At 33.5% G+C, this 15,048-nt stretch overlaps 1 protein-coding gene across 1 annotated transcript; it reads right to left on the bottom strand.

Annotated features, from left to right (window-relative positions):
• Positions 1-3,505: 3,505 nt before the first annotated feature.
• Positions 3,506-14,979, bottom strand: LOC106789989 (E3 ubiquitin-protein ligase MIB1-like). The gene is made up of 9 exons (XM_014754592.1): positions 14,785-14,979; positions 14,056-14,403; positions 13,765-13,965; positions 13,537-13,656; positions 13,092-13,421; positions 12,855-13,002; positions 12,520-12,761; positions 12,192-12,389; positions 3,506-3,800 (listed from the first exon to the last, which is right to left on the bottom strand). The coding sequence occupies exons 1-9, from the start codon at positions 14,884-14,886 to the stop codon at positions 3,597-3,599; spliced, it is 1,893 nt and encodes a 630-aa protein (XP_014610078.1). The 5' UTR covers positions 14,887-14,979; the 3' UTR covers positions 3,506-3,596.
• Between the last annotated feature and the right edge of the window lie 69 nt (positions 14,980-15,048).

Here is a 15,048-nt window from a genome sequence, read left to right as displayed (position 1 = left end):
CAGACTTTTGTGAGATTTAATTATGTAGGACAAATTTTGTTTTAATATTTTATTTTGTAAATTTAAGATAAATTTTCTAATTTATTTATTTGTTTATTTTTTGGCTTGTTTTTTTTATGTAAATTCATATAATATGCTGGCATCCTTTATATGTATAGTATATGCATATTTATACGTGCCTTCCAGTGCCTTCATAATTTAAATATCCCTGTTATAATTTTCTGATAAAATATTTACAACCATATTTTTATAAAATATTTTTATTCCCTTTCTTTTTTCTTTTCTTTCTTCTTTTTTATTATTAACAAGCGTAGAATGTTCTGACACCCTTTAAATGTATATATACTCATATATATATTTATTTATTTATAATTTAAATATCTCTGTTATAACTTAGCCATCAAATATTTACAATTCTATCTTTTATACAATATTTTTTTACACATTTACATATTCCAACACAATTTGACAGAATAAAAATGAAACACCCAGTATATGTATGTAGAGATGTGTGTATGTGTGTCTTTCATCTACTCTTCTTCCTTTCCAATTTCCCTTTTCCTTTCTCACTTGCTTCCTTACTTCCTTCCTTCCTTCCTTTCTTTTTCGAAACATGACCGACTAACGAAAATCTCGAATACTACAACTTTTCTCTCTCTCTCTCTCTATATATATATATATATATATATCTCTTTCTTTCTTTTCTCAGTTCCTACATCGAAAGTGCATACTTATGTCATGTTATAGAGGCTATCCATCGAAAAGATCGGAAATTCTTCTTGAAATTCGACACTGCGTGTCCTCGTTGTACTAGGATATACTTGAAAATATATCAGGAATGATATATTCCTTCTATTTTCTATTATCCTTAAGAAAAATGTCTACTTCGATACATTTACAAGATTTATATTATCGATCAAGTTAACGTTAGTAACAGATTACTCTTGAAATTGTTATTTTCTCGTTATTCGTTTGTTCAAACTGTGATTATTTTATTGAAAATATTATAATTAAATTGAATGAAATTATGTTGAATAATATATAAAAAAGAAAAAGAAAATTTACACGAATTATTATTAAAATATAACGATAATAATAATGAAAGTAAAATATAAATGATATATAATTACGAGTAATATAACAATAATATATTCAAGTTAGAGATTTAGAAAACTCGTAGGCAAATCCAACACACGTAAAGGGGTAAGTTTTGATAAAAGCTTTCGCGTGGCTCCATTTAGCATGGAGATAGACGGAGTCGTAGAATACGTCGCATCCGGTAGGGACATCCTGAAATTTACGGAGCAACTTCCTAAACCCGCTCGAATTAACGTCAAACCGCATTAATGCGAAATAGCAAGCAGCCGCGCGCGCGCGTGCACACTAATGCATGCGTGCGGCATAGATCGTATAGATAGAAACGAGGAAACGCGGTTAAGAGCAGTTACGTTTCTATGTTGCATCCAAGTGCACAAGGAATATATATATATATATATATTTAGGGAGAAAGAGAAAGAGAGCAAGAGAGTAAGATAATAAATAGGAGATATGGGGGTGAGAGAAAGGAGAGAAGGAGATGATGATAAAGCGTGAGAGAAACTTGAGAGAACTCTGTCTGCACGTTTATGACCTCGGAATATCGAATACTAATAACGACTGCCATAGTGTCACCAATTTCCTACCACACTCTCTCAGCGAACGATCTAGGAGCAGGTTTATAACGAGAAATTCTGAGAAATACTTCACGAACTTTCTAAAATGTCTCCCATCTCTTATACAAGGACTCAAAGCACAATTATGTGCAACTATTGACTTATTTTTCAAACTTTTACGCATTTTTAGTGGTCCATGAAAAATATATGTTATACCCTTTATTAAAGAAAAAAACATACAGGGAGAGATAGAAATTTCGCAAAAATTTCTATGTTCATTTTTATCTCTTTTGATAGTTAAGAAAAAAAAAAGTATCGCGTCAAGAGATTTTAATTTATGTTATTTATTTTATTTATTATAAGTTCATATTTTGTGCGTTCGTACGACGAATTTCTTTTTCAATTGAAATTATTCCAAGTAAAGAAAATAATTATATCGTTGATATAAACCGAATGAAAAATTTAGATCTCATTTGTTTCACTATAGAATAAATTTAATCGTTCTTTAAGTTAAGTTTGTTTTACCTTCAACGTGAATAATCAAAAAAAAAAAAGAAAGAGATCGATCGAACGAGGAGACCGAGGGATAAAAATAAATATTCCATTTTTTTCCAATATTATCAAAATTTAATTCTAATCACCGACATTCTATCACGTGCACGCGTGGAATCGATTGGTTGGATTGTTTTTTCGATTTGAAAATCACTGGATATGTAGAATAAATCCGATTGGCTTTATTTCATCTAGATTTTCTATTTTCCGATCGTCGAATAGTTTTTGAAAAGAAAAGAGACAAGCGTTAAATCCGATTACCAGAAAGTGCGCAGATATACATTCAGATTATTTATATATAAAAACAATATATATATATATATATATATAGAGAGAGAGAGAGAGAGAGAGAGAAAATATTTTTCTTTATATGAAACGAATGTGAACGTGTCCAGGAAAGATTGGTTTGGGAGTAGGTAAAAGCAAGAGACGAGTTGTTGGCCTATCAACAAGAACACCGATACATGTTTTCAATATAGTACCAATAGCAAAAGCACAAAGTAGTAGAACTTGTATCGTAGCTACTCTGGGAATAGAAGAAGAAGAAGAACGAAAGAACATACATATGCACTGTGACTGCATGCATATCGCATCGCATCGCATCGTATTGTATCGTATCGATGCAATAGTAATACGAAAAAGAAAGTCTCCGCGATTTGTTTCCTTTATTTCCTCCTTCTCTACCTTTAAAAATATTACCAATCTAGTTGTAGAAAGAGAAAAAAAAAAAGAAAAAAAGAAAAAGAAAAGAAAAGAAACTAAAAGAAACCTACAACGCAACACAAGGAAAATGGACAACGATTGTGATACATTAAAGAAAAATATATTACAATGATATTATATTCGTGTGACGTGTAGTTGCATAATCCGAATTCAATAACTCTGTGTAATGCATTACAAAAGCACAAACAAACCATAGTAACAGAATTCACCGATTACGGACTCATATCGATACAATAACGGCAAGGTAGAGAATAGAAAAGAGAGAGAGAGTGAGTGAGTGAGTGAGTGTGAGAGAAAGAGAGAGAAAGAGAGAGAGAGAAAATCCTGCTTGCGTTCGTACTTTGGCGTAATACAAGTTCCAAGAGGCGAGGAATTTAACACGTCGACTCAAGAAGCAATTTCCTTCCCTCGTTTGCCATAGATGGTACACCCTCTCCTCATCGTTGAGTTTTCTCCACTGGGAATATCGCCACTGTCAGCGAATACACGTTGGTAGCTACATTCTCTCTTTCTCTCCTTCTCTCTTTCTCTCTCTATCTATCTATCTTTCTTTCTCTTTCTCTTTCTCTATCTCTTTCACTCTTTCTTACTCAGTCACTCACTTTCCCTTCTCACTTTATCTTTCTTTCTCTATCTATCTTGCTATATGTGTATGATCTTTCTCTATCATCAAGACACCCACAACCACCGGCCTTTCTTCTTCCTTTGTACTACCATTGTAATACAATGCGTCTCGAGCTCGTATATCGGTTGATTGTTCAAAGCAGATCTAAACAGACCGAGTCCTCGAACGTGAGCAACCATCTTTGATGTTGGTATCTTGTCATTCACGCCACGTTTTCGATCCATCCCCGTTTTCAAATTAGACTCGTTCTAATATTAGGTATATTGAAAAAAGGGACTATTATTGTTTATAATTTCAAATCGCCATACTGTTTCGTTGAATAAATTTGTTGAATAAAAAATCGATGAGAATGCAAAACCAAAAAAAAAAAAAAAGATGTATATGTTAAATATGTATTAATAATTTATATTCAAGATTATCGTTTTAATCGACGAACTTTTTTATTCTTATCGATTTTGTTCTTCTTCTTGTTATCGTTTACGGGAGAATAATAGGCTTTATACATCGTCGATATAATTTTGCTTACAAGCAAACGAGATGTTGCCTGCCTGCCTGTCTGTTAATAGACAACACGTGATACAATATTGCTTGTCAGCAAGAGAAACGTTTTAAAAATTTCATTAAATCGCATCAACAAATTTATCCAAAAAAATTTCAAAAAGAGAGATTTTATTATTATACCTATAAAATAATTCAACAATAATAATAATATGAAAGATAATACAAAATTGATTTAAATAGTGATCATTTGACCGATTGCGAAATAAACCATTAAAGAGGTGTTCATATTGTTCAAAGAAAATTCTAGGGAAAAAAAAGAGACATGAAATAAAAATAAGAATAAGAATAAGAATAGGAATAGGAAGAAGAAGAAGAAGAAGAAGAAGAAGAAGAAGAAGAAGAAGAAGAAGAAGAAGAAGAAGAAGAAGAAGAAGAAGAGAAATCGGCAAAGGCGCGTTGGGTATTGGATTTGTAATAGGAATGATGGTGGGTGCACGCGTAGAAAACGTCCTACCGAAGGCAACTCGTCTCATATCGAAATTGCGAGCCATTTTCCCGGATGGAAGACGTCGTCGCGACGACATAAAGTCTTCCGCTGGCTCGAACGAATGCATTATTCGCGAGCGAGCGAGCAAAGGGATACCGAACTGGCTCCTTCCACTCCTCTGAAGCGTATCAGAGAGAACCAGGATAAGGATGAGGATGTTCGAAAGGATCTCTCTCTCTCTCTCTCTCTCTCTCTTTCTCTCTCTCTCTCTCTCTCTCTCTCTCTTTCCTTCTCTCTTTCTTTCTTTCATTTCCTCTCTTTCTCAATTTCTCTTCCACTCTCTCTTCTTATCATACTTTCTCTCACAATTTCTGTTTCTCATTCTTCTCTCTCTCTCTTTCTCTCTTTAACTTTCCACCTCTTTCTCGTTTCTCTATAATTTTCTTTCCCCGCTCATTCTTTCTCTCATTCATTTCATTTACTTTTTCATTCTCACTTCTCTCACATTATTTCTCTTTCATCATTTATTTTATTTCTCTCGCTTTTTCTTATTCTTCTTTCTGTCATTTTCTTCTTCCCCTTTCTCACCTCTCTTTCTATCTTTCTTAACTCTTTCACTTCCTTTTCTTTTTCTTCTTTATTTTCTAAGAATCCGATTGCCCGAGAGGAAAATGACGGGTTTATCGTCGAAGCTATTTGCCGGTGGTCCATAATCGTTCGTTTTTCACGAGACTTTCGGATGCTCCCTAGCCAGAAGTTTCTCGACTATACATAATAGTTCTCGGCCAAAGAGGATTTGGAATCCTGCCCATGTGGGTCGGGGCACCGTGCCACGATTTTGCGTAAAATAACGCGATGAAAATATCGCGTTGGTTCCGATCGAAGTTACGATCGGGAATGTTCGTGATGTTGTAACCGAGGCTTCTTTTTTCAAATCGTTCAAACTTTTCTTATGGTTTTCACGATCTTTCCACGCTACCATTTTTTCATCCCTTCCTTCCACACCTATCCTACCCCCCTAACCCGTTATCAGAATATGCGTTGTCGAGAAGCTAAGATAGTTGCGTTACACAGGATAATGTAATTACAAGTCGCATAAGTTAAATATTGAGTAGAATTATATCAAGGGGTGCTTTCTAATGTGCTTTCCTGTCACAATATTTTTCAAATAATATTAAACGATTTCAACATTTTTATCGAATTAATATTTAACAATAAATATGGCAAAGTGTTGTATCGTTATAAAGGTGTTGTAGGAATGATAGCAAATCAGAACGAAAAATAAAAATAAAACAACAATTCCAGTAAAAATCTGACAAACTTCTCTTTATAAAATTCTAAAGGTAAGCTTAAATATTTGATTTATCATTAATATTTTTCAATTCTAGTCAGACCACCATCGATAATGGCACTCTATCCAACAGTATGTATTTAGTTTTCATGTCACGAGTTTGACATTACTTCTATCTAGTCCCTTCGTGGAATCAATAATCTCGTTGAAACTCGGTTATACATTTTGTTGTTTGCTAAATTGAAAATATTTGTTAAATACATTATACCATCGAATCTTACGCATGTAAAATTACGTTCGCGCATTAGCAGTTTCCGTTAAAGAATTTCTCTTTTCTTTTTTCTTTTTCTTTTTCTTTTTAGGGGCGGGAATAAATTAACGCGCCGACTGAGAGATTCAAGAATAAGAATAAAAATAAGAAGAAGAAGGTGAAGGAGAACTGGTGAATTCGTTGCGATTAATTCCCTCCGTTGGTTTTTTTTTTCTTTTTTTTTCTTCTTTTCGAAGGGGGAAACGAAAGGGAAGACGAGATGAGCTTCGACTGTTGGGGAACGAGAATCGAGGTGACGCTATTATCGCGCGTAGCCGCGTTGCGCGTGACGGGATTATAGAAAAGTTTTGTGGAATCGAAGGAAAAGGACCAGAAAGAGAAGGAAGAAAAATAAAAGAGACAGAAATAGAATGAATGAGTGAATGAGAAAGAGAGAGAGAGAGAAGGAGAAAGAGTCGGTGGTACAACTTGGCCCAAGGAACGATCAAACTTTTTCTCCTACTTCTTTAGTAGAAAGGGATAAAAGTATTAAAAGAGAAAAGGAGAAAGAAAGAGGAAGGAAATAAGAAGAAATTTCGAATTCGACGTAAGGGGCGACAGCATCGAAATGACTTTTGTATCTGGAAAGTGAACGTAAATCTTGTACGAACGATTTTCATTATCGTTTCTGCTTTATGTCTTCTCTTCCTTTCCTTTTTGTGTTCATTATACGTCCGAGAAAAAGAATTTTTAATCAAAAATTAATAGAGACGATAATAAAGTGTAGTCTGTAATCGAGATTCTAAAAAGGAAAAAAAAAACAAGTATCTTTGCCCTAAATTTGAAACTAAATTAACGAAACGTATCTCGTACGATCGAATTGTTTTACAATTCTTACATCCACCTCCCACGATGTAACTGTCGAAAATAAAGAGAAAGAGTAAAATGAAAAAAAAACTAAAGGGGAGGAAAAAGAAAAGGGAAAACCAAAGAGACAATAAATTGAAAAAAAAAAAAAGTAATCCCGAAGGGATTCTAACACATTGTATTTTTCCGTGGGATCTCCTACTTGTCTTAAAAATCGAAACTCGTCCGGGGAATACGTAAAGAACGAGGAAAGAATGAAAGAGTAAAAAACGAAAGAAAAAAAAACAAAAATCAAAACAAAAAGAAGAGAGAGAAGGAGAAAAAGAAAAGGGGGAAAGGAATGAGAGGAAGGAAACTGAAAAGACTGTAAGATAGAACAAAGAGCATTCAAAAAGTTTCCTATCGGGAAAAGTCATTCGGTTTTTCGTTTCAGATGCTAGAGAGAGAAAAATAAAAACAAAAATAAAAAAATAAAAAAAAAAAAAAGAGAGAAAGAAATAAAGAGAGAAAATATCTAAGCAAAACCGTCATGGTGCCGAACTCACGTACGAAACGGTATTTCGATTAGCCTTATCCTTCGGCAAAAAACTAAACGAAACGATCTCTAGGAAGATGGCAAGAATTCTTTTCTGAAGGCCATCCAACACAACATATACAACCGTCCGTCCTTCTTGGTATTTGTTCATGGTGGTGAAAAAACGCGCGTGCGCAAGCGTGCTGCACGAATCTTTTCATTTAGAATTTCGTGCACGTTTACGAAGCAAGCAAGAAAGAAAGAAAGAAAAAAAGAAAAAAGAAGAAGAAGAAGAAAAAGAGTATTTTTCGTCGGACCGAACGTGATCACAAAAATGTTCTTTTCTTTTTCTCGTAAGGAGACACATAAGAAGAACACGCACACACACACACACACGCGCGCGCGACGCATACACTTATACACAAAAGACCATGAGGAAAAGCTTATCGTACTTATATTCTTGTGTTCTCTCGTGAAAATTAGTTTTTGGCTTTGGTAAGAGTTACAAAAGGAACATTCGGAGATTTCAAAGATTGTCCCGAACTTTTTCTCCGAGATATATAAATCGAATAAAGAAAATGAATTATCTTTTAGAAGATTACGAAATTATTGTTCGTGAGACCATGATATTACCTATATGTCTTTTTCATAGCTCATTCGTGCACTCGTTATAACCGAAATAAATTCAATCTTAACGTATTAAAATATAATTAACAAGTATAATTCTTTCAATAACGAAAATAAAAGAAAGATGAGATAAAAATTGAAAAAGAAAAAAATAAACAATATTACAATTAATTTCGATGATTTAGAATAGCAAAATATTACGCCATCTTTTTCTTACTTATTGTCAGTCATACACACATGCACAAACTTTCTCTCTCTCTCTCTCTCTCTCTCCTTTTCTTAATTATTCGTAAACATTGAAATTAATGAAATTGCAGTGTTATCGAAAAAATAAAATAATAAAAAAGGGACACAAAAAAAACAAAAATAAAGAAAAAAATAAGGCTCATCTCGAATACAAACAACTAAGTAGGATGCCGAGCACGTAAGGGTTGTTTATCACGGAAAATGCTCCCGGTTGTCTTCGGCTTCGAATTGTTTCGAAGGAAAATAGGAGAGATGTTGGAATCGTTATGTGTTGGTTCTCTCGCGAAGTATATACAATTCCCATACTCTCTATCTTTATCCCTATCTCCATCTCTATCTTTCTCTTTCTCTTTCTATTTCTCTTTCTCTTTGGCCGGAGTCGAAGTTCCAGCTTGATTATGCGCAATGCGTATTCTCAAACACAAGCTCACGCGACACTCGTAAACGCAGTTGGAATTTGGAGCTTTCTCGAGAGCGCTCAGATAACCAAATTAATTAAGTCTCCTGCAAATGAGGAGATACCCGCCTAACGAAGGTGAATTAACGCTAATTCGCGTTCGTGTACCTGCCTACGTTCCTGCTTGCTTGCTTGCTTGCTTGCTTGTACTTGTATCCTGACAGGCAGGTAACCTTCTCCTTCCTCCCTCCTACTCCTCCTCCTCTTATGTGTAGCTAAACCCTTTCGGTTTCATCTATTCCTTCTCTTCTTATCACTTTCTATTCCTAACATCATACTTTGACCCTTACTTATTTTGTTAAATCATTGTATATCGTTATACGATTGACTTAGGTTTACTACCTACTTCATTTTGAAATTTGACATTTTAAGTTTCGAACGTTTAAGATCAACATTTTGGGATGAGTAAAAACTTAAATCAAAGTGTTTTCCTTCTCTTTTTTCTTATTATTTATTTCTTATTTATTTAGATATGAAAATAATTGATAGAAATTGTATTTAATTTTATATCTTTTTCATTCTTCTTTTTATGGGTTCGAGTCATACTTTTCTACGAAATACTTTCTCACATCTATCCAATATTATTTAAGGAAGTTGCATCTTTTTATCACCTTTCTCTGAAGTCAACAAGTACACCGGTGTTTTTTTATTACTCCGAACGGATCACCCATCTATTTTTTTACTAACCGTACCCACGTTGCTTGAATTTAGTGATCTGACGGGAAATAATAATTCGACGTGACTTGTATCAAATTGATTTGAATTTATTTTTGTTATGAAAAGAAAAAAAAAGAAAAAAAAAATACTACGGTATTATTATGAAAAAGAAAAAAATGTCGCAAGAAAACAAAGTTAGGTAATATTGTTTTATGCAGCTATTCTTTTTTATTTCTTGTTACCTTTCGCCGTCTTGTAAAAACACGGAAAAACAAGCTTGCAAGTTACCGCATGATAAAGAAAATTAGAGATACACTGAGGGAAAAAGAGAATAAGGTTTTTTCATCACCAAAGATAATTTCTTCATCGCGTCTCTTTTATATTTTTCTCTGAGGCATTGATTAGTCCCAGCGTTAAAAAAAAAAAGAAAAGGAAAAAAAAATATATTTAACATTCATTGAACGGAAAAATGTATTCGATAAATTTTCCAACACCGTGAATTGTGATTTGTAATAAGAATCATAATAAAATGTTTGACTAATATTGACCGTGTAAAATAAAATAAAATTCAAATAAAAAGAAAAGAAATATAATGATCTGACGATGCGAACGAAAAAATATTTGATAAAATGTAAAAAGAAAAAAAAAAAAGAGAAAAAAAAAGAGAAAAATAGTCGCAAACACGTGAAAACGTAAAATAAGAAAATAGAAAGAAAAGTGGTGCGAGCTTTTATAGTGGAATATCGAAGTTACGTAGTAAAATATGCGTCGATATATCCTGATTGGAATCTCTAGCTCTTTCTTCCCACGAGTTTTTTCTCGTGCCCCAAAATCGCACCTTTTCCTTCTCTATGTGTTTCGTTTTATCCACCTAAACTACCCCTTCTTCCTTTCCCCCCATCTTACTTCCCGCAAATTTATTTTTCTCCTTGCCGATTTAGACGCTACGATCCTATTTTCCCTTCGATTTTACGAAAAAGCTATTTTCGAGAAAGCTTGTTTTCTTTCTTCATTCTTTCTAATACTTACATATATATTTATTATATTGTTTTTTTTTCTTCTTCTATCGTCTTCTTCTATTCGTATCGTTTCCAAAAATTTATAAATTATTTATTTCTTTTTCATTAAATAGGCACGAATATTTTCTAAATGGATATATATTTTATCTTTATCAGTAATAACGAAACTATTAACGGAACATTTAAACCCGACATTTTTGTTACTTTAAAAAATATTTAAAAACAAAAAATCCCCCATAGAAATATAATATTTTTCTGAAAACTTTCTTATATATGAAAAAGAAAGAAAAATAATTATTCTTTAAGAATAATCTATGAACGATGCACGAAGAAAATCCGATCGAGCAAGGTAACGTCACGAACGCTCGTGATAACGCAAAGAAATGACGGGAAGATTGACTCTAGGCAGATTAGGAGGATCCTGATGGATCTACCCGTCCACGAAGAATTCACTCTCCTGAATTTCATACTACCAGCGAAGAAAATCAGAGAGAGTATGGGAGAGAGTGAGAGAAATATCTAAAGAAAGATGGAACAAGAAAAGCGATTGAAAGAAGAATAGAAAACGTTAGTTCGCGAGCTTTCACGTAGATATAAATCATGGAAAAGTAGAATACCAAGAAATAAATCACGTCTAGACGATTCAAGAATAAAATAAACAAGGACTACCACCACCCATCCACTCTCACTCCTTCCCCGCTTCCACTACTTCTTTCACTACTTCCCAGTTCCCATTCTCGATATCGAGTTATATTTCACGAGATTTTGAGCGTGAAGATTTCGAGTGTGGAATAAAAGCTCAAAAGCGAGCTTTCTCTTCAAAAAACTATGTGCGTGTTATCCTCAACGACCTTTTCGATAAAACTTTAAAACTCTCTCTCTCTCTCTTTTGCCAACTCTTTCCATACTCCATTCCCTCCAACCTCTGCTTCTCTTTCCGACGAAGAGAAAAAGAAAAAGTGGAAAAGGAAACGTAAAACTTGCATCGCATCTAAACTATAAATCTAAAATTTCTTATATCGATTTCCATTGAACAGCACCGATATTTCTCGAATTAACTCTCACTCTTTCTCTTTCTCTCTTTATACTCGAGAGGGGACATTTTCTCATGTAATTTCATATTAAACGAACTTGTCGAGATAGCTTATATATATATATAAGTATATATTAAACATATAATATATAATATAATATTATATATATATATATATATATATATATATATATGTGCATATGTGTGTATGTATACACATGTATACGATCGATAAATAGCTCAAATAATGTTTCACTCACCGAACAGTCTTCTTCGTATTTCGATGCACGGAGAAATTTCATTTATATCGTTCATAAATTTCAAATTGAAACGGCAATCGAGTAAATTAATATTTTCCCGTACCTCCCCTATTTCATCGGCCCAATAATATGAAACGCTATGGCCGATTTAATTTCTTTTTTTTTACTCTTCTTCTATTTTTCTTTTCTTTTTTCTTTTTTATTTTCTATTCTACTATATATATATACATACGTGCATGTATATATAAATATATACATTTATAGAGATTTGACGGTCAAAATAAACAGTCAATATCTCTTTTTATGAATTCATTTTCTGTCCCCATTTGAATAATATCCATTGTAGGTCTTCCGTCGCCAACATACTCGTTAATATAAATTGGAGGTAAAAACACAACACGTTGTTATATATTATCGACATAAAACTTACCTGCAAACTCGGATGACATCCTAACTCCAGCAAAGTTCTAACCACTCCGGCATGGCCTTTGTTCACCGCGATATGAAGGGCAGTCTGACGCCTTTTGTTACGAGCATTGAGATCAGCACCAGCACCTGCCAGCAAAGCCATTACTCCTGGCTCATCACCGAACGCAGCATGATGCACGGCTCTATCACCGTCCTTGTCCTATTTATTTCATCAAACGAGAATATTAATTTATCATTTAATTTCTTTATCTTCTTTGGGTTTTCTTTTAAATTATCAAATATCGTAAGAAAAAATATTTTTCATATGTCTATAGTAAATTTCTATTTACCTCAATTTCAACGTCAGCTTTATAACGGAGGAGAATTTTAATAACTTCCAAATGACCATTTTGACTCGCAGCTTGCAAAGCCGTATGACCAGAAAATACCCCATTGACGTCGGCCTCCGGTCTCTTCAAACATTCCTCGCATTTACTCGCGTCGCCGTTCGCAGCAGTTTTAACTAATTCTTCGTTAACGTCACCCGAAACGTGAGTTTCGAATAATTTCTTCAACAGTGCTGATAAACGTTCTATAAGTGAAAAATACGTTTCAATTTTAATTCAACAATAGCTATTATATATTTTAATATAAAATTGAATTTAATTTCAACGAAAACCTTTACCTCCGCTACTGTTTCCTGGAACGCTGCCATCGCTACTGGCAACTTTTGTCACTGCTTGCGGATTGTACGTCCATGATGTGCTACACACTTCAACTTTCAAATCTCCATCGTGATATATCTGTTGTACTCTTCCTATTTTTCCCAATGTCTACAAAAAAAAAGATAATATAAGAATATATTCATCAGATTTATTAAATATATTCGAATCTGCGAAGACAGAAGGAACGTTTAACTTACTGGTGCCATAGCATCTGCCCATTCTCCATGACCACGTTGCAACAATTTAATTTTTTCCAAATCGTTACAAATTTGTACCAAATCACCCACAGCAAACGTTTGATTGTCCGAACTAGAACTTGTAACGGGTACAGGTATCTGGACTTTTGTAATTACAGCTGGATTAAAAGTCCACCTGTTACCACTTGGATATGACACAACAATATCATGATCTTCATCAATTCCGACAACGGTACCGGTAGTTCCAAGACATTCAAACATTCCATCAGTCCAACCACCGTGACCGTGTTGAAGAGATTGTACTATCTCCAATTCCAAATCGACGTTAACCTTTGTCAAAGAAAAATATTATGTTAATAATAAAATACATATAATAAATATAATACAATATTCAATAATTCATTTAAATTGAAAAATAATTTTACAGATTATTCATCTTCAGTACCTGATCTCCAATTTGCAGACCATGTGGTCCAGTTCTACCTGGACCCTGTTCACCTAGCAATGGCAAATGATCTCTATAAACTGTCTGTCCCTTAGCATCACTGACAACCTTTAAATCAGCCTAAAAATATCAACAAAATTTATAAGTATATAAGAATAAATAAATATTATTTGCAGAATAAAAATTTAGAATTCATTATTACAGTATGTGCATGGTATGAAAACAAACCATTCCTTCGAATCCAACACGATACAAATTTTTGGCACCATTATCCCAAATAACATAAGCTGCTGAACGAGGACTGGCTGATGACCAATCCTGTATTTCGTTAACTTTTCCTCTACGTCCATTTCCACCGTCTTGATCTTCCCATTGCCAATCAACACCTCGAACGACTCTTGCGCCAGGAAAAATACCTCGAATAGCTATCTGTAAATAACAAAAATTATTGTATTAGTATAAATTGAATAGATATTTTATTGATTAATATTTTATTAATTATATTTATAATACACATACTTTCTTAGTTTTACGTCTTGGTTCCAATAAAATGCGTTCACTTCCAGGAGTAGCAATGCGATAAAATCTATGTCTCAAATGATGTTTATCTCCATGATAACAAATAGAACACAAATCATAATTCCCACATTCAGCACATTTCCATCTAATACCAAAGATCGGTTGTTGTCTACAAGTATCACACATAGTTCCTTCGTGCTTGACACCTGTTGGTGCTGAGTCCAATATGCGAAGATCAAAGGCACCAGAACAACGATAATTTGCTGCCGTACCATTATCCCATACAACAACAACTTCTTCAGGAGATTCAAAATTTCTGACTGTACCAACATGTCCTTCTCCTCCATCCTGTTAAACAATATTGCACTGTTAATAAAACTTAACCTTCATTTATTTTAATATAATTCTTTGCTTAATTTTCTAATAATATCAAAACAATTTATAAATAATACGATACAATAGGATTAATATTAACACTTACTTAAATCAAAATACATTAATAACAAATAATGAAGTGTGAGAGAAAATAATTGTTGATCATCCGATAACCTTAAAAACTTGTTGAAAACATTCGTAAATTTTAATATAATTTAAAAAAGAAAGTTTCGTATAAAATAAGGGAATAATGTAAAAATGCTATACAATATTAACAACGTTAAAATAATCACGAAAAGACTGTTTGAATGATTTAAAAAATACATATTTATAATAGGTAACCTATGTTCCAACCTGTTTACCCCATTTCCATTCAGGTCCACGAATAACTCGAGCGCCGACACCCTCCATCATAAATCGCGTTGTACGAGTACCGGTACTCGCACTAGTCTCCATCCCTCGATATTTTTTAAATGTTAACCGATAACGCGAAAAATACCGAAACACGAGACTTCTTTCACGTACGAACACTGAAAAATACCGCCATCTTAAACTAATGTCAAAACATATGGTACCAACTGTCAGCCAATAAAATCTTATCGTTCAATCGATGATAGC

This window comes from Polistes canadensis, unplaced genomic scaffold (genome assembly GCF_001313835.1).
Source record: "Polistes canadensis isolate GaletaPanama2010 unplaced genomic scaffold, ASM131383v1 scaffold_209, whole genome shotgun sequence".
In the NCBI taxonomy this organism is placed as follows: Eukaryota; Metazoa; Arthropoda; class Insecta; order Hymenoptera; family Vespidae; genus Polistes; species Polistes canadensis.
The sequence above is the reverse complement of the archived record's forward strand: the minus strand, read 5'-3'. Positions and strand labels throughout refer to the sequence as shown.

Bases quoted from the DNA above. Each gene is read 5' to 3' on its own strand.
- LOC106789989 (XM_014754592.1), bottom strand. From the start codon at position 14,886: ATGGAGACTAGTGCGAGTACCGGTACTCGTACAACGCGATTTATGATG. The intron at 13,657-13,764 runs GTTTGTTTTCAT...TGATATTTTTAG, and splicing joins GTGTTGGATTCGAAGGAATG to GCTGATTTAAAGGTTGTCAG. The intron at 13,422-13,536 runs GTACTGAAGATG...TCTTTGACAAAG, and splicing joins GTCTGCAAATTGGAGATCAG to GTTAACGTCGATTTGGAATT.